Source organism: Conger conger, chromosome 5 (assembly GCF_963514075.1).
Source record: "Conger conger chromosome 5, fConCon1.1, whole genome shotgun sequence".
Taxonomy (NCBI): Eukaryota; Metazoa; Chordata; class Actinopteri; order Anguilliformes; family Congridae; genus Conger; species Conger conger.
Genome location: NC_083764.1, coordinates 4696833 through 4716353, shown reverse-complemented (window position 1 = coordinate 4716353; position 19521 = coordinate 4696833). Strand labels below are relative to the sequence as shown.

The 19521-nt window shown below is 46.7% G+C and overlaps 1 protein-coding gene across 1 annotated transcript in view; it reads left to right on the top strand.

The window, feature by feature from the left end:
* otofa (otoferlin a) overlaps window positions 1–19521 on the top strand; it is a 103398-nt gene that overhangs the window by 78730 nt on the left and 5147 nt on the right. The window contains exons 27-43 of the mRNA XM_061242002.1: window positions 1418–1537; window positions 1933–2094; window positions 2612–2774; window positions 4029–4171; window positions 4750–4779; window positions 5366–5497; window positions 6351–6426; window positions 6664–6812; window positions 7137–7274; window positions 8600–8737; window positions 9442–9569; window positions 11370–11540; window positions 12697–12857; window positions 13335–13477; window positions 14016–14104; window positions 15322–15420; window positions 19072–19313. Coding sequence (XP_061097986.1) covers window positions 1418–1537; window positions 1933–2094; window positions 2612–2774; window positions 4029–4171; window positions 4750–4779; window positions 5366–5497; window positions 6351–6426; window positions 6664–6812; window positions 7137–7274; window positions 8600–8737; window positions 9442–9569; window positions 11370–11540; window positions 12697–12857; window positions 13335–13477; window positions 14016–14104; window positions 15322–15420; window positions 19072–19313 — 2284 coding nt within the window. The remainder of the gene's footprint in view (window positions 1–1417; window positions 1538–1932; window positions 2095–2611; window positions 2775–4028; window positions 4172–4749; window positions 4780–5365; window positions 5498–6350; window positions 6427–6663; window positions 6813–7136; window positions 7275–8599; window positions 8738–9441; window positions 9570–11369; window positions 11541–12696; window positions 12858–13334; window positions 13478–14015; window positions 14105–15321; window positions 15421–19071; window positions 19314–19521) is intronic.

The following is a 19521-nucleotide window of genomic DNA, read 5'->3' as shown; positions in this document are numbered from 1 at the left end:
CCCAGACACTCGCTCACGCACGCATAGACAAATTATTTTTACACTGTACACGCACATACACTAGTGAGCACGTTATTAGGTATTTATAAGACTTATTTTTTCGACTTATTGGTCTTCTGCTACTGTGGCCTATCCACTAAGAGGTTTGATGTGTTGTGACACACACACACAGATAATCACACACATGCAGAGGGGCACATGCATGTACACACAAACACGGTAGTCTCCCAGGAAACAGAATATTTTCTTAAGGTTTTTTTTGCATTTGGAAAGAGCTCTTTTATGATTCTTATTATTCTTCTGAGGGAGTTACGGAGGCACATGATCTGATGATCACATGATCTGAATGGAGTTGAAGAGGCTACAGTGAAACAGCTGAACCATCCTGTGCAGATTTACAGTGTGTTCTCTCCTGCAGTAGCTGCTCATTCCGGTCCTCTTCATTGCAGTGCAGTGTGGGGTTTGTGGAGGTGGTGCGGGGTTTTGTAAATATCAGCTCTACCCCAAGCTCCCATGATTCTATCTGTCCTCTCTCACCCTCTCTCTCTCGGCATCTCTGTCTCTCCATGTCTGTCTGCCTCTCTCTGTCTCTCCATGTCTGTCTGCCTCTCTCTGTCTCTCCATGTCTGTCTGCCAATCTCTCTTGCTGTTCTCTTACTCGGTCTCTCTCTCTCTCTCTGTCTCTCTGTCTCTCTATGTCTGTCTCTCTTTCTGTCCACTTTGTCTCTGTCTTTCTCTGTATCTGTCTGTCTCTCTGTCTTCTCTCTGTCCTCTCTCTCTTCCTCTCTCTGTCCTCTCTCTCTCTCTCCCTCTCTCTGTCCTCTCTCTGTCTCTCTCTCTGTTCTCTCACCTCGTTGGCCAGATTCCTTACAATGAGGAGGAGATTCGGAGGGCTTTGCTGGCAGTCAATGACTTTGCAGTGCCCCAGATCAAGGTGCCTTTTCCACTTCTCTTCTCCTTTATTTGTCCCTTTCCTTCTTTCATTCTTCCTTTCCTTCCTTCCATCATGCATTAACCCTCCCTCCCGTTAACTCATCCGCACGGCTGACTTGGCGGATGTATATTCAGACCGCCGTTAAAAACACCGAAGAGAGTGAGAGGGCTCCAGGAACCCACAAAATGGCGGAAGCCGTCATCACAAAGCAGTGTCCAGTCATCCTGCAGTCTTCACTGCTGCTGCAGAAAACCAAATCTTCTGATTGGTTCATGACAAGCCTTGACACCTCGATTGACAGCCTACCGTCCTGTAGCTCCTGAATCCCCTCCCTCCTGAACATCCCCCGGTATTTAAAGCAGTCTGACCTGTCTGGTTCCCAGCACAAGCTACAGTGGCATGCCTGCATCCAGCTTGCACTGGGGAGAGAGTAAGGGGAAGGCGGGTTTTTGGGAAAAGGGGACTGAAAAGTGCCGTTTCCAGGTCGGCCTCGCCGGTAAAGCGGACCTGCCCCCGATCGACGGGCCCACTGATCTGGACCGAGGACCCATCCTACCGGTTCCCCTGGGAATTCGACCTGTGCTGAGCCGATACCGGATAGAGGTAAGATTCCTCTCTGTGTGCACGCACACACACACACACATTCACACACACGCACTCATACACACGCACTAATACACACACGCATATACACACACACACACACACACACACACACACTCACACACGCTCATACACACACTCACTCATACAGACACACAAACTCACACACACACACAAACTCACACACACACACTCATACACACACTCACACACATACTCTCTCTCTGAGAAACACACACACTCACACACTCTCTCTCTCTCTCACTAACGCACACTCACACACACACTTTCTCTCTCACACACGCACACACACACACATACATACACTCATACACGGCCAACAGACCTCTCCTCTCTGTCCTCGACTGATCCTCTGGATCTCACCTGTGATCCAGGTGTTGTTCTGGGGTCTCCGGGACCTGAAGCGGGTTAACCTGGCCCAGGTGGACCGCCCACGGGTGGACATCGAGTGTGCAGGGAAGGGGGTCCAGTCCGCGCTCATCCAGAACTACAAGAAGAACCCCAATTTCAGCACGCTGGTCAAGTGGTTTGAGGTGGTGAGTGCCCCCAGTGGAACGGGCGGGTTTAGTCTCTCATAACTGTCTGCATCACCAGGCAATAGTTATTTAACAGTCCTTTTATGACACGTTCAACATAACATTACTCTTGTTTCCTGCAATATCCAGCAGCCATCCTTCCCAGCATCCCTCAGTCTAACAGACTTGTACCCTATTTGTGATCCAATGAATTTATCTTTCCTTGTGTTACCATTGGGGATGTATTGCAAGTGAATTTGCATGGCCAGCCTGGAGCCTCGTGTCTAAGGTGCTTGACCCAGACCCGGAAGGTTGTGCAGCCATGGTAAAATCCGCACAGCCGTTGGGCCCTCGAGCAAGGCCCTTAACCCCACATTGCTCCGGGGTGGGATTGTCCCCTGCTTAGTCTAATCAACTGTCACACATTTGGATAAAAGCATGAGCCAAATAACATATTACTATAATTTTGTGTTGCAAGTGAACTTGAGCAGAATTAAAGAGATGCGTGTGTTCACTCTCTACGTGGCGCCCCCTACAGGACCTCCCGGAAAACGAGCTCCTGCATCCTCCGCTCAACATCCGCGTGGTGGACTGCCGAGCGTTCGGCCGATACACGCTGGTGGGGTCCCACGCCGTCACCACCCTCCGCAAGTTCATCTACAGCCCGCCCGACAAGACCGCCAACAACTGGGCCTCCACAGGTAAATCCCGCCCCGACGTCTCTCCCCAACGTCTCTCCCCACACTTAGGCAGGTCAAACTGTCTCCTCAAATCTGCCCTCAGGCAGTGAAACCTCATTATGTTCTCTCTGGATTTCTGCGTCTGTCTCTCCGAAGGAATGAGGCTGAAAGCCGGGATTCATAAGCCCCGTTCCAGGATTAAGCCCCCGACCCCTCACCAAATCTCTCTGCCCTGTGTTAATCACCCGCCCAATCGACCGCAGTCCGGGAGATAACTCAGCGCAGCCGAGATGATTGTTGAGTCGAATCGGGTCCTTTAAAGGGTTTAAAAGCCTGGTTGCCCCACAGGGTCTGTTTTCTGGCTCTAAAATGAGCAGGGCTGCATTGATGGCTCTACTTTGTCACTTTGCCATTTTTGGGGCTAGGAAATGCAGTCCCTGGGTTATGAAGCTCTGAAGTTCTCCACTTCATAACCCTGCAGGCTGCAGAGCTCCACAGGGGAAAACAGGAGCAATAATGGGGTGTTTCTCACAGGTGGTAAACTGGTGACCGGTGGGTGACTAAAGTCAGAAGAATATTGGTTTTAAAAACAATACTGTATATTTATTCTCTAGTGGCTTTATAGTTCAAATGGCAAATGGACTGCATTTATATATTGGGTTTTTTTCCAGCAAATAGGGCTACACAAAACCATTCACCCATTCAGTCACACACACTCACACCAATGGTGAAAGGCTGCCATGCAAGGTGCCAACCAGCTCTTTGGAAATAATTGGAGGTTAGGAGTCTTGCTTAGGGGCACTTCAACACACCCAATATGTCACATTAATGGCAATTGGCAGACTCTCTTATCCAGAGTGACGTACAGTTGATTAGACTAAACAGGAGACAATCCTCCCCTGGAGCAATGCAGGGTTAAGGGCCTTGCTCAAGGGCCCAACGGCTGTGCGGATCTTATTGTGGCTACACTGGGGATCGAACCACTGAACCTTGCGGGTCTCAGTCATGCACCTTAACCACTACGCTACAGGCCGCTTGTTTCCAGGGTGGGGGATCAAACCAGCAACAACCGCCAGACAGCCGCTCTTACGGCCTTAGCTAACGTCGCCTCCCATCTTTCTCCTGCGCTGACTGTTTGCCTAAATCTCCTCCTGCTTCATCCGTTTCTCACTGCCTCTCCTCTCTCTGTCTTCTCCTCCCTCTCCTTCCCTCCCTCTGCTGGCCTGTTCTGTCCGCCCGTCCCGGATCCGTGCCGCGCGCCCCCCCCCCCCCTAGCCCGGCTGATGAACAGCTGCATGGCGTTTGCCAACGGGACGTCCCACTCTCGCCCCCTCTCTCCCCCCACAGGGGACATAGTGGTTACCATGGAGCCGGAGGCCCCCGTCAGGAAGATGGAGACCGTCGTCAAGCTGGACGCTGTAAGCCTGTGTCAAGAATCCACACATTGTTATGATTTATGATGTGTGTGTATGTGTGTGATGTTTTAGTACAGCTACGCTACTGCTTCAGTGCTAGCTGGCAGCGTCTGATGATGTCATTGCTGGATTTTGTCACGGGATGATGTCCCTGGATGATGTCACTGAATGATGTCGCTGGATGATGTCACTGGATGATGTCACTGGTTTGTCTAAAAGGCAGCATCTCTTTGTCTCTTTGAATTTTGAACCCATTCCTGGTCAGCGAGTCCGTCTGCGGTCATTTGTAGTTTCCTCTTCAACAGTTTTGTAACATGTTCCATAAATATCATACATATCATAAATCATTCCAGTAGTACCCCCTTAAACCACCTTGTGTGGTTTTGAGTCTTCCTGTACAAGTCTTTCTGTGAGCTCGATTTGAGTATCGGAGAGTAAAACCGGTGGGTTACTTCGTAGAATTTTGTTGTCTTGCGCAGTAGTCGTGTGTGTTGTCTGCATGTGTTGTTCTTGTAGTTGTTTCTGTTTTCTTTAATTTGGTGTTTAATTCTTTTTTTGTTTTGTGTGACCCTCCTTCCCAGACCTGTGATGCCGTCGTTAAGGTTGATATGGTAAGTAAGTGGAAGCTTAGTGGACAAGAGTCTTTCTCACTCAAACCTAAATCAAACGTTTTTCTGAATACGCACGGCACATTACTCTTATTTGCTCATTCGCATTGCTGATACAACGTTGAAAGCGCAAGCAAAAAGCATAAGCCGTGTAGGTACCGCGCATTGTTTACTTGTAGGCCCACATGCGTATTTCTCTGTGTTTTCTGAGCTTTTCATATCACCCTGGAGCTTTGGATTTGTGAAACAATTCCAATTTTGGTAAAAGTCTAACTGCTATATTTCTGGGCTGTTTGTAAAACGATTTCCCAGGTCACATGACGTATTTCTTTGCATTATTATTATTGTTCACGTTGCTAAATGTTAAGTCAGAGAGCTGACCACAGGAGGCGGATGGGGAGGCGGAATAGGTCTTTGGGGACAAAGTTAGTAATCTGTGGCGTTGCTCTTTGCGAAAGTTTTGCGGGTGTTTTAGATCGTAAATCCGAGGAAGAGAAAGGATTTAGTCGTAGGATTTAAATCCGTTTCGCGCAGCTTGAGAGCGAATGACGGTGACGCAGACGGTGGCCATTTCTCTTCCCCGCTGCAGAACGAAGACGAGAAAGAGAAAAAGAAGAAGAAGAAGAAGAAGAAGGGGGAGGAGCCGGAGGAGGAAGAGCAGGACGAGAGCATGCTGGACTGGTGGTCCAAGTACTTCGCCTCCATCGAGACCCTCATGGAGGTGAGGGCAGTAGACAATCCGCCATTTTGTCCTATCACAGTTTCACTGTTTCACTCACACTTCACAATGTGGTTCTATGAATTGGCACAAACTAATGTAGTCGTTAACTAGCTACTACTGAGAATTTTATCTGTACAGCTCTGGTAATGTATTCATATCTTAACAGCTACATTAGTTATAGGCAATTCATATTGGTCAGTAAATGTATTTACTATTTATTTAACAAACTGCAAATGCATCCTATGGTTTGCGATTGTATAAATATTCATGTTTAAATATGTTAGTTCATGCTTAATAATGTATTTGCTATATCTCTGGTTTTATAGTCCCCCCTGCTGAAAAAACAGCTCAAGCTATGTTTTGAAACTGCTGATTGCTTGTAATTTCGAACAAGTTACCAGGGCTACCAACTGTCCTCTATCTTGCAATTTTGCTTTTTTGTTGTTTTATGATCTCTGTAAATGTGTAAACACTGATTTGCTGTGTTCAAAGTGCTATAATAAACTGTGTAGTATTATATGCAATTTCCTCTCACTGAAATCGAACTGGCAGTGTTTCTACATCAAAGCTGTGTGCCTAAATTATATAACTGCCAAACTTTTAATTGGCATCTGGGTTGCATTAATTTCTTATCAAAGGGGTGTTAATTATATGTTAGGTTTGGCTAATGGGACTGGGAAATAGAAAAAATGAGCCAAAAGTGTCTCCCCCAAAGTGAAAGTTGTGAAGTTAGTTGTAACCCTCTTTTTCCCATTAAATCAAACGTGAATTGGACCCAGGCCACGGCTGTATTGTTCCGGCAGTTGGACCGGACCGAGACGGTTCTGAACGTGTCCGTGTGTTGTTTCCCAAGCTGCTGCGGGCACAGGAAGCAGCCCAGCTGGAAGCGGAGGAGAAGGAGGACCTGGAGATCGCGGCGGAGAGCGCAGGTAACCCCTCCCCCCACACTCACCTGTCCGCCCACCAGGGAGGTCCGCCTTCCCAAAATCACAGCTAAAGTAACGGACCTTGATGCTGGCATCAGTTTGTAGCAGCTCGCTGGGGGGTTCACGCCCTGGCCATGCCAAAGCGGCCTGCCACTCCGAGGGTGACGGCCACATGTCCAGCCCTGCTAACCGTGCCCCTACCCCCCCCCCCCCTCCTCCACGCCCCCCCCCCCCTCTCAGAGATCAAACCTGATGACTCTCCCATGAAAGGCTCGAAGGGGAAGGACAAGTCACGTGACAGAGCCAAGGGTCTGAAGGACAGGAAGAAGGGTCAGGCCGGAGACGGCTCAGAGAAGAAGCCAAACAAGCCCAAAGTGGACGAGCTGCTGGTGGGTCTCTCTCTCGCTCTCTCTCTCTTTCTCTCCCTCTATCTCTATCATTCTATCTCTTTGCGCTCCCTTTCTCTCTCTCTCCCCCTCCCCCTCCCCCTCTCTCTCTCTCCGCTCTCTCCCCCTCCCCCTCCCTCTCTCTCTCTCCTTCTCTCTCTCTCTCCCCCTCTCCCCCTCTCCCTCTCTCTCTCCCCCTCCCTCCCCCTCTCTCTCCCTCTCTCTCTCTCCCTCCCCCCCTCTCTCCCTCTCTCCCCCTCCCTGTCTCCCTCTCTCTCTCTCTCCATTCCCTCTTTGTTCATGTTCTGGTCCTGTCCCCCTCCACAGGTGTACCATAAAGAGCTGGAGCAGGACTTTGGGTGCTTTGAGGACTGGCTCCACACGTTCAGTCTGTTCCGGGGGAAGGCCGGCGACGATGACGACCAGGCCGTGGCGGACGACGACCGCATCGTGGGGAGGTTCAAGGTGCGCGAGCGGGGGGGGGCAGGGGGGGCAGGGGGGGCAGGGTCTGGGACAGGAGTTTTAGAATCAGGAGCCTGAAGGCCTGTCCCCACCAAGAACGATAACTATAGCTATAATTTCTTACTCAAGCGCAAGTGGATGGTGGAGCCCACACCGCAGTTATAGCGGTAACGAGAGTGATGTGCGATATCGGCGGGGATCACTTTCACAGCCATTTCTTTTCTAGCTCCATGACTGATGGAAACACTTGACAGCCAATTTAAATCCATCCGAATTTACAGTGCGTCACATTTAAAATGGCAGGTAACGTAGCCGAGAGACGATTTACAAGATCGTTCATCAGTGCGGACACCCACATCGTTATAGTTACAGTTATAGTTATAGTTCTTGGTGTGGACGGGGCTTAATTCCTAAAACACTTAATGGGGTTTGCTCTTATTGAACGCAAGCTTTACTGTGTGCACTACCACTCAGACAGAATTGAATTATCTGCTTAGATATTATTGTCAGTCCTTTGTGAGCTAAAATAATAATTATACTCGGACGTGAAGCACATTATCTACGCCTCATTATTGAAGTGAACAGGTAGCTGACAGTGTTCATAGTAGCACAGTTATTTGCAGAGGGGCTGGTGTTCCCAATCAGTGTGGCTCTGGCTAGAAACCTATTGTGTCTATTGCTTGTTTTTGAACCTGCAACAATGTTAACTGAATTGTCAACGATACATAAATAAAGAGGAAATGTTGTTCTACATGAGGGACCTTTTGGTTTGGTTGTGTTTTTTTTGTTTTTTTGTTTTCAAAAATGACAGCAATACCATTTTCTGCAGACCAAAATGTTTCTTGGACGGAATATTCTGGGACAAGTCCCAAGTTAATAAAACATGCTCCTCCTCCGTACATCGTGAGCAGATATTGTAAGAAGCTGCAGCAGAGCTAATCCATCACTGCTTTTGGGAAAAACCCAGATAGTAGTTTTGGTGGTGACACTGTGCAGTGGGTAGGGTGGGGGGGGGCAGGGGGGGCAGTTCAGAAGATATTAATTATGTCCAGGGAGAGCAATGAAGACGGCTGCTCTCCTGAGGCACAGAGGAGCCTGTAGAACGTGTGTTTCTGAGCGTGGATGTAGTTCTGATGATACCCCCATGTTTCTGGGTGTGGATGTAGTTCTGACAGTACCTCCCGTGTTTCTGAGCGTGGATGTGGTTCTGATGATACCCCTGTATTTCTGAGCGTGGATGTAGTTCTGACAGTACCTCCCGTGTTTCTGGGCATGGACGTGGTTCTGACGGTTCCCCCCGGTCGGACTCCGGGTCTCCCGCTCCGCAGGGATCCCTGTGCATGTACAAGCTCCCGCTCTCCGAGGAGGTGTCCCGGGAGGCGGGATTCGACCCCAACATGGGCATGTTCCAGAGCATTCCGCACAACGACCCCATCAACGTCCTGGTGCGCGTGTACGTGGTCAGGGTACGTGCCGCTCCGCCCCCCCGCCGGCCCCGGTTCCGCTGCGCTGGAGTCTGTGTCTGAATCTCATAACTGGCCCCAGCGTGAACACACTCACACACACACACACACACACTCACACACACACAGACACATATACACATACACACACACACACACACATATACACATACACACACACACACACACTCGCACTCATACACACATACACACACACACACAGACACATATACACATACACACTCACACACACACACACACACTCAGACACACACACACACACACACACACACACACTCAGACACTGACACATATACACATACACACTCACACACACACACACACACTCAGACACACACACTCACACACACACACACTCAGACACACACACACACACACACACACACACACACACATACACATACACATATACACATACACACACACACACACACACACACACTCAGACACACACAAGACACATATACAGACATGTACACACACACACACACACACACATATACACATACACACACACACACACACACACACACTCAGACACACACAAGACACATATACAGACATGTACACACACAGACACACACTCATACACAGACATATACTTGCACACACAGACACACACATACACACACAGACACACTCACACACACACACACAGATCCATATATCCCTCTCTCTCTCACCAGGCGACGGATCTGCACCCTGCTGACATCAACGGGAAGGCCGATCCTTACATCTGCATCAAACTGGGAAAATCCGAGATCAAAGACAAGGAAAACTACATCTCCAAACAGCTCAATCCCGTCTTCGGGAAGTGAGTCTATGGAACGCGTCCGATCTGGTTAACCACGCCCCCTAGGTCTGAGCTGATTGGCTGTTACACCGTCATCTCAGCAACAGTGTGTGTGGTAATATCTGCTGTTACGTAAAGGAGAGGGTAGCGCTTTATTTCACAGCCCGTTAATTGCATAGTACTCACTGGATAAGTACACAGCCACTTGTGTAATTATTAGATAACTACTTTGATTTCAGTGGTAATTACTATGCTACAAGTAGCACGTGTAAGTACTCTGTGAGTATGTTTTGCAGCCTGTTTCATAGTACTTACCTCTGGAATCAAAATAGGTACTGTACCTAGTAAGTACCTGGTATTTACCCAGTAAACACAATGTAATTAACGGGCTGTAAAATAAAGCCTCACCAAGGAAAGTTCTGGAAAGGTTGAGTACAGTAGTACAGTACTCACACTCACACTCACACACACCCGTTGCTGTATCCATGGGAACGCTGACGCATTGGGGTTACCTCAAAATGAAATAACTCGCCAATAAGTGCATTATCCTGCAGCGTGTTATTGTGCTTTACTAATAATTGCTGATGTTTATGTGCGAGACGTGGAGGAATAATGTAACTTTTTTCTCGTTTTGCCTGCTGTGTGTGACGAGAGCCAATTCAAACTGCAGGGTCATTAAGAAAGGCAAAGAAGAACGTGTTCTCATGAAAAGTGCCAGCGAATAATTATGGTATCAAAGCGACATTGTGCACATCGAATGAAATCGGAACGGCTATGTGGAAGTGTGAACGTTGATGTCACATGCAGTAATTTTAGATGGGGTTAATGCAGTAATACTCACAGCCAGGAGGAAACTCAATCGAGTACCAAGTGCTCATCAGCTACCCCACAGAGATAATACACTTTCAGACATAACTGCCCAGGGACCACTTCCTCCAACAGCTCCTAATAGTCACTGAAAAACACATCTGGGTGTTTGAGGAAGTGTGAATTATCTTTTCTCAGTTAGTGATGTATCATTTGAATCTACGCATCATGTTACATTTTTTTTTTTACACTTTTCTTGTAGATCTCACCCAATTCCACTTATTTAGCTTCACGTTGTACATTCTGATACTTTGTAGAGAAGTCTCATGATATTGCCGAGATATTTCCCAATTAACACCTTTGTTTTTTGCTCGAAAGAAGGCAGAGCAGGTCACATTTGTCACTGAGTAGAGAAAAAATGGCCATCTGCTCCACAGGAAGGTCTTGGCCATCGTTAGTACCCTGGAGATAGGGCCGTCCTGTGCTCTGCTTTTCTGCGGGCTAAGGCTTTCTGCGCTACGGATCATTTACCATGCAGTGCGATGCTCTTTTCCACAGCACCTATAATAGTGTTTGTATTGAGGATTGCCGCACACACACACAGGAGATTCTAATGTGGAAACAAACAGGATGTTAATTTTGCCAGATTACTCCCAAAGTACTCATATAAAATTATTTTTATAGGAGCGAATCTGGCATGTCCCTCGAACACTTTCAGATATAAATTGGTATAAATATTTATTTGTTTATAAAATACTTATTATTGCAGGAAGCATTGAGATTTTCTAGAAACATTAATTTCCATTCCTGGATCTTGAAGCGATTTTTGATGAATCAGAGGAGGGTGACATACATAGTACGATGGGGTGACAAACTGTAGGATGGGTGTGAGAAATTGTGAGTCGCTCTGCAAAAGTACATCTGCTAGCGAGATAGATATTGTAAAATAATTTAGCCGAAACGTGTACGGCCTTCATTGACCCTCTCTTCCTCCTCCCCCTCTCTGTGTTCGAGGTCCTTTGACATCGAGGCCACCTTCCCCATGGAGTCCATGTTGACGGTGTCTGTGTACGACTGGGACCTGGTGGGCACCGATGACCTCATCGGCGAGTCCAAGATCGACCTGGAGAACCGCTACTACAGCAAGCACAGGGCCACCTGCGGAATCTCCTCCCACTACTCTGTGTGAGAGCCAATCACACGCCAGCCCACAGAGAGCACACGCTCAGCCCGGCCGACTTCAGTCCGATAACACGGCGCGTTAATAATGAACGCATCGCTGTGTGAATGAGATAAGAACAGGCTGAAAACCTAGTCCTTTCGCTTCTTCATTTCCATCGTTCTTTAATTTCAGCCGCCTCCATTTCAATGCAGTATTGATAAGTAGCGGGGGTGTTTTGTGCACTTAGTGTCTCAGCTCATTTGCGCGTGCAGCGGCTGAGTTTGTTCAGCTTTGCACTCGCCTCCCGTCGTGTTTGTTTGTGTTCTGTTGCCCTTGTTATAAGTTCTGTTGCCCTTGTTATAAGCACACGATCGTGTTTGCGAATGACCTGGTGAGGCACTCTGTGCAAAGGCCAAATAGACACTAATACATACGCCCAGCTGTAATATCCAGCTTGACCAGCTCGAGAATTGAGGTCATAAGCTGGTCTACCTGGGTATGAGCTGGTCTGAGCTGGTAGCTGGGTATGAGCTGGTCTGAGCTGGTCTAGCTGGGTATGAGCTGGTCTGAGCTGGCAGCTGGGTATGAGCTGGTCTGAGCTGGTAGCTGGGTATGAGCTGGTCTGAGCTGGTAGCTGGGTATGAGCTGGTCTGAGCTGGTAGCTGGGTATGAGCTGGTCTGAGCTGGTAGCTGGGTATGAGCTGGTCTGAGCTGGTAGCTGGGTATGAGCTGGTCTGAGCTGGTAGCTGGGCATGAGCTGGTCTGAGCTGGTAGCTGGGTATGAGCTGGTCTGAGCTGGTAGCTGGGTATGAGCTGGTCTGAGCTGGTAGCTGGGTATGAGCTGGTCTGAGCTGGTAGCTGGGTATGAGCTGGTCTGAGCTGGTAGCTGGGTATGAGCTGGTCTGAGCTAGTCAATGAACTATCGTCTCTTTTTCGAAAACCTAGCTTGAGCTGTTTCTTTCAGCAGGGCATGCATTTAAAAATAATATATTCAGGCATCTAGCTGGCACTCTTAGAGCCAGCCAATATGAGAAGAGTTGTTACACAAAGGGTTAGTCAAAGAGCAAAGATGGTACAGAGTCATCAGTCTCGCAGCTGTTAACGTAGCATCGCATCCACCAGGCTAAAACAGCTAATGGAACACGAGTTGTTGTTGTTGTTGTGTGCCTTGTCCTGTAGCCACGGTTACAACCAGTGGCGGGACCCCATGAAGCCCACGCAGATCCTGGCCAAGCTGTGCAAGGAGGGCAAGCTGGAGGGGCCCCAGTACGGGCCCGGGGGCCGCGTGAAAGTGGCCAACCGCATCTTCCTGGGGCCCACCGAGATCGAGGACGAGAACGGTGCGTTGGGGACGGAGCTGGCCTGATCTTCCACTTTCACATGATTACAGTACATTACATTAAGGCCGTTTGGCAGACGCTCTTATCCAGAGCGACGTACAACATAGTGTGACCACATAGGACCACACAGAGCGGCCTGTAGCGTAGCAGTTAAGGCACATGACAGGGACCCGCAAGGTTGGTGGTTCGATCCCCAGTGTAGCCACAATTAGATCCGCACAGCCGTTGGGCCCTTGAGCAAGGCCCTTAACCCTGCATTGCTCCAGGGGGGATTGTCTCCTGCTTAGTCTAATCAACTGTAAGTCGCTTTGGATAAAAGATTCAGCCAAATTACATGTAATGTAACATAGAATGACCCCAAAGTGCAAGGTACCCATTAGCAGCTGGACAGCGTTCCCCCCGTGCCGGGCACGTGTTCCTGACTGTCTCCATGACAACATGCGTGTGCGTGTGTGTGTGTGCGTGTGTGCGGCGCAGGGCTGAAGAAGCAGACAGACGAGCACTTGGCCCTGGCGGTGCTGAAGCACTGGGAGGAGATCCCCCGCGTGGGCTGCAGGCTCATCCCAGAGCACGTGGAGACCCGGCCTCTCCTCAACCCGGACAAGCCCGGCATCGAGCAGGTAGCCCGCCGCCACCCTCTGCTGGCCACGCAGGGAACTGCTGCACACAATGTTTCAACACGTTATGGACCTACAGACCCGCTGGTTCTCACTTAACTTTGTAACTTTGTTACCTTTTTGTTTTATTTTCTCATTATCTTCTCTCTCTCTCTCCCCCCTCTCTCTCTCTCTCTTTCTTGCTCTCTCTCCCCCTCCCACTCTCTCTCTCTCCCCCCTTCCCCCTCTCTCTCTTTCTCTCTCCCCCTCCCCCCCTCTCTCTCTCTCTCACCCCCTCTCTTTCTCTCCCTCTCTCATTGTCTCTCTCTCTCCCTCCCCCTCTCCCTCTCTCTTTCTTGCTCTCTCTCCCCCTCCCACTCTCTCTCTCTTTCTCTCTCCCCCTCCCCCCCCTCTCTCTCTCTCACCCCCTCTCTTTCTCTCCCTCTCTCATTGTCCCTCTCTCTCTCCCTCCCCCTCTCCATCTCTCTGTCTCTCTCCCTCCCCCTCTTTCTCTCTCCCTCTCTCCCTCTGTCTCTCTCCCCCTCTCTCTCTCTCTCTGCAGGGCAGAATTGAGATGTGGGTGGACATGTTTCCTATGGACATGCCAGCCCCTGGCCCTGCCATCGATGTCTCCCCCAGGAAACCAAAGAGGTCGGTCCGGCACCCGAAATACCCCAAAACTATCCCACAGTGGAGAAAAGGGGGTGGTCCATCCTCATGGAGAGAGAATACACTGCAATGTACTCCCATAAAATATACAATCTATCACATCATTTGGCAGACAGTCACACAGTCTCACAGTCACATATCAAGCAAAGAAATTGTTGCTTGTTTCAGATATCGAAATACATTTTTTGAAAACACATTGCTGTGAAGTATATTTAATCATGTCCACACATTTATGTATATAATAGTATTTCACTGCATTTTGCATTTTTATAAAGTAGGGCTACAGTGGGATCAGTAGTTTCACAAATTCATCAAAAATGTCTGTGAAACACAACTCACATGGCAGAAATAAAATATTATGTGTTGAAGGAAAGAACATTCTCAGCTTATCTCATATAATGATTACATTGGAAGAACTGTCAAAGACTTGTCAGCAATGTATTTTTGTCTGTTGTTCTACACAAAATTGAATGTAATTTCTTATTCCATGATATTGCCTATGATATTGGTGGAAAGGTCATGTAATGTTGCTGTTGCACATTTTAAGAGTCAACTTTAGTTTGCTCTCGCTGGTGCATCTTACAAGAGAAGAAACATCCCTTTGTTTATTAACTACAGTGTAATGGTCTTTGGGGAGGCTAGTCTCATGTGTGAATTTAACAGAATTTATGATTAATGAAGAATTAATTCATTTTAAATATATAAATGAAGATTGCTTTCAATTTAATTCGTTTCAATTTAATATTGTTCGTTGTATTTCCAGCTAGCAGTCCAATATAGTATTGTATAAATGTGGTTTTTCGAATGCCGATCGCAAACGGGAGACGCTAACCACCAGATTGAACCAGTACTTTAAACCAGCGGAGTTTAAACCCCTGAGTTTACGTGCCTGTTCTCCGGTGATTTAAGGTCTAAACGTTCCTTTAGCGCCCCCCAGTGGCCATTTGAGTTTGAAACTGCAGCAAAGTGTACCTATCAGGAATTGCGCTTCTGTACTGTGTATACGTGCTCAGAGGTTCGTATCTGCCGTGAGGCTGGGTAGGATACGGAGGCGCTGTGTAGCACTTATGACGAACAGTTCATCGAGTGTTACCAACGGCCATTCGTAGTAACAGGAGGGTTTTAAATTTCCCATTTTTCCCCCACTTTTCTGTGGTTGACCATATGTCCCCCCCTCCCCTCCCCCTTCTTCCTACCAGATATGAGCTCAGGGTGATAATTTGGAATACTGACGAAGTCATTCTGGAGGACGATGATTACTTTACTGGGGAAAAGTCCAGTGACATTTTTGTTCGGGGGTAGGTAACGGGCGCGTGTGCGCTTTCACTCGCGAGCGTCCTACTCGCGAGGGAAGTACATGCGTACGCGCGTGTGTGTGTGTTTTCGGTGTTAATCATTGTGTTTTTTTTGTTTGTTTTTGTTTCCTTTTTTCTGTGTGTGTGTGTGTGTGTGTGTGCGTGTGCGTGTGTGTGTGTGTGTTCTTGTTCCCGTTCCTCCTCCCTGTGCCGTCGATGTGCTCTTGTCTAGTTATGAGCTCCGTGTTATAATTTGGAACACTGATGAAGTAGTTCTTGAAGATGATGCTTTCATGACAGGAGAGAAGATGTCTGACATCTATGTCAGGGGGTAATGATGACTCCATTTGCACGGCTCGAACACATCCAAACCCCCACCCCCATTCACCCCTAACGCCCCCCACTCCTAACATCCCCCACCACTTGGGATAATAAACTAGGGGTAACATAGTTCTGTTGCCATCTTCTCCTGCAAGGACCTTGGAACCTTGGGAGTAAGTATCCACCAATCACAGTCATTGTTGTTCATTCTGTTGTTACTAATGTATGTTGTGATTGGTGGAGCTTCTCACTGGGTTCTGGTGATGACACCAACATCCAAACCCTATTTTATTATTCCTGTACGCCCCCCCCCCCCCCCCCCCCCCCTCCCCCTGCACAGGAAATGCATTCAAGGTCATACCACTTAAACTCAAGAAATACCACTCTAGCCACTTCACCATGGTACATACACTCAGTGAGCACTTTATTCGGTATTTATTACAACTATTTTGTTTTACCTAGTTTGGTCTTCTGCTGCTGTAGCCTATCCGCTTAGAGTTATGGCGTGTTGTGTGTTCTGAGATGCTCTTCTGCATACCGCTGTTGTAACGTGTGGTTATTTGCGCAGCTGTCATCTTCCTGTCAGCTTCGACCAGTCTGGCCCTTCTCCTCCGACCTCTCTCATTAACAGCCTGTTTCTGCCTCCAGAACTGCTGCTCACTGGATGTTTTTTTGTTTTTCGTAACCATTCTCTGCAAACTCCTGAGACTGTTGTGCATGAAAATCACGGGAGATTCAGCAGTTTCTGAATACGCAGTCTGTCACTCGACTGTGATTTGGGTTGTTTCTAAACCTAACGCTTTCTATCCTACATATCTAATCCTGCTGAACAAGTTGGAGTAGAATAACTGTTTACAGTTGGCTAGGTGATGGAACCCAGCTCAACCAATCAGAGAGGACACACATTATATTCAGCTTTCAACAGAAAATATGACATTTTCTTTTATTCAGAATACTGCCCTGCCCAACCTGCCCAACTCTATAGACGCTCTCTGCTTGCATAGATTTTGATGTACAATGATTGGTTAATTGGTTTGATTGGATGTTGGTTTAATTGGTATGGCCTTATTGCCCCGTAGTCATTCCATTGCTTCCTGGGGGTGGGAACGGGTTTAAAAAACTCAGAAACTTTGGATTTTAGGCGGTAAAAGCCTGCATGAAAGCATTGATGAATGTTTGCATGCCATATTTGGACTGACAATATGAACAAACTGTGTAAATACTTTGGTAAATCAGCAGTTAAAGCAACCAAAAAAATTGGCTTTAATCACAGGCCCCTCCTGACACATTTACATGTACACCGAAATTTACACTCAATTTACAAGCTTACACTTACTGTACACTCAATGCACTTACACCTATAGCTTAGTGTATGTATTTAAAAATCTTGAGGCTGCTGTTTCAATGAGACATTCCCAAGAAAATAAATAAATATTATTTAACTTTATTTACGTGTCTTCCACAAAGCAGAAAATAAGCTAGCATTGTCATTGCTGCTATTGTACCCTTGAAGGCTTATGTATAACTGCACCTATTCAGAGATACCTGACATTAAAAAATGCTAGCAATATAATTTCTACATTGCTATCATTTTTACATTTCACATAACCTTTCTGCTAATACTGGAACACGATATACCCCCAATGAAATGGTTGTCTCACAATGACCTTGCTAAGCTGTTGTTCTGTGGGACACGTCTGTGGACTGGCCTGGCCCGCCGACCCAAACCTTCAGCACAAATGGGCACCTCCTTCACCACCCAGTCCTCCATTGCTTCACCTGCACCAAAATGCATTTCAGCTCTTAACAGCTCCCTTTACCCAGCTAACACTGGACTGGATTCATAGACTCAATATCGGACCTTAGTCTCTCATTTTTACAAATGCAAATGTCAATTTGTCAAATTTCAAAATTATTGAAAATTAACTTTGAAAATGTGATTTTAAAAAAAACAACAAAAAAACAACATTCTTATTCATCCATATTTATTTGTTTGAAAAAATAAATAAATGGAAGTCCAGCAAGTATGTGGATAGAATTCATGCTTACTGTGTGTATTCTTTTCTCACTTCGAGACAAAGGCACAGGGATAAATTAGTAGATTTGTAAAACATAATTTAGGCAGCATTATATTTCAATTTCCTGGTATCTGGACTTGCCAAAAGACTAGCAGCTTTCCTGTAAGTGCTGAAAATGCAATTTCCGATTCATCGCGGTTCATCGAGGAGAGTCTCGCTCATCCCGGTCAATGAAAGAAGCCTTCGCATTTCAGACCAGTTTGCACTGACTGGGAGTGCTTTCCTTCCCGTGGGACTTGCAGCTTGGAATGGACACAGAATCACGCCATTTAGTTAATAACTTGCATTTGCACTGATAGATAAAATAACATTACATTTCTATGTGCAAGTTATTTATTTATATATTTTCTTTCTTTTTTTCGTGGAAATTGTATCGTTAACTCCAGCATTCGATAATTATAACTTGTTTATAAGCATGACATTTTATATGTGTGACTCTTTGCCACCTAATCAGCTATGCAAAAGAAATATATACATTATGTAAATATATGTTTTGGTATTTGAATTCCTGTTGATTTATGGCCATGTAAGGTTATGTATTGGGACAACTTCTGTTTTTTAATAGAGGCAACTTTGTGTGCAGAATATTAGGTGTTAATGGGAGTTGTCGTCTTTGCACTTCCCATCAGGACTACAAAAATATGTTAACTTATTTTGCCTATTTAACTTTCCCCAGCTAAGATGTTATTGCTGATATTCCATATTATTTCACCAAACTTTACATTTTGATGAAGACTGATTTGGTGATAGAGGGTCATGTAAAATATGTGTTTTGATTTTGAAATGTGACTCCATCAACAGACAATTGAATTATGCATAAATACATTTTGAAATTGAAGAAATTGAGTCAATGAGCCAGTGATGCATGAAATTCTAAGTGTTGTGTTTTGTCCATCATTTCAAATAATCAAAATCAAAGCAAGGTTTTGGTTTTGAAATCATTGGTTTGCTGAGGAAGTATCAAATGAACATGCCTAAAATTATGAGAAAACACCATAAAGGTTTAATTAAATTGTCCTAAAATTCTGGTGATACAGTGGTGATTTAGGGCCTCACAACAACAACAAAAAACAAGAATAATTTCAAGGCCCGGGAACACACATAATTTCAGCTAATCAGCATTCGCTATTTTGTCTTCAGCCAATCACGGCAAACATTAGAAAGATGTGTTCTAAAGGTTCTTTGGTAAACCAATGAGAAGCCCTTTCCCTTGAAGGAGAGGTTTGTGATTGGCTGTCTTGCCGGTGTCCCCCAGTTGGCTGAAGGGTCAGCAGGAGGACAAGCAGGACACAGACGTGCACTACCACTCGCTCACGGGGGAGGGGAACTTCAACTGGCGTTTCGTCTTCCCCTTCGACTACCTGCTGGCCGAGGAGAAGATCGTCATCTCCAAGAAGGAGTCCATGTTCTCCTGGGATGAGACCGAATACAAGATCCCCGCCCGCCTCACCATGCAAGTGTGGGACGCTGACCACTTCTCAGCCGACGACTTCCTGGGTGAGAGACCCCCCCCCTCCTTGTCAACACAAAAGAGTTTTCTTCTTTCATTAAATGTCCCTTGTAGTCTAGGTTTCAGCATAGCAGATACGTATATGGTTCTTCAGATTAAGACCAAAGACTCATGTCCCCTTGAGCGAACAAAAATATTGTGATTTGTCTCCTCTTAAACAGTCTTAACAGTAATCTGCAGGCATTGAGTTGAAAG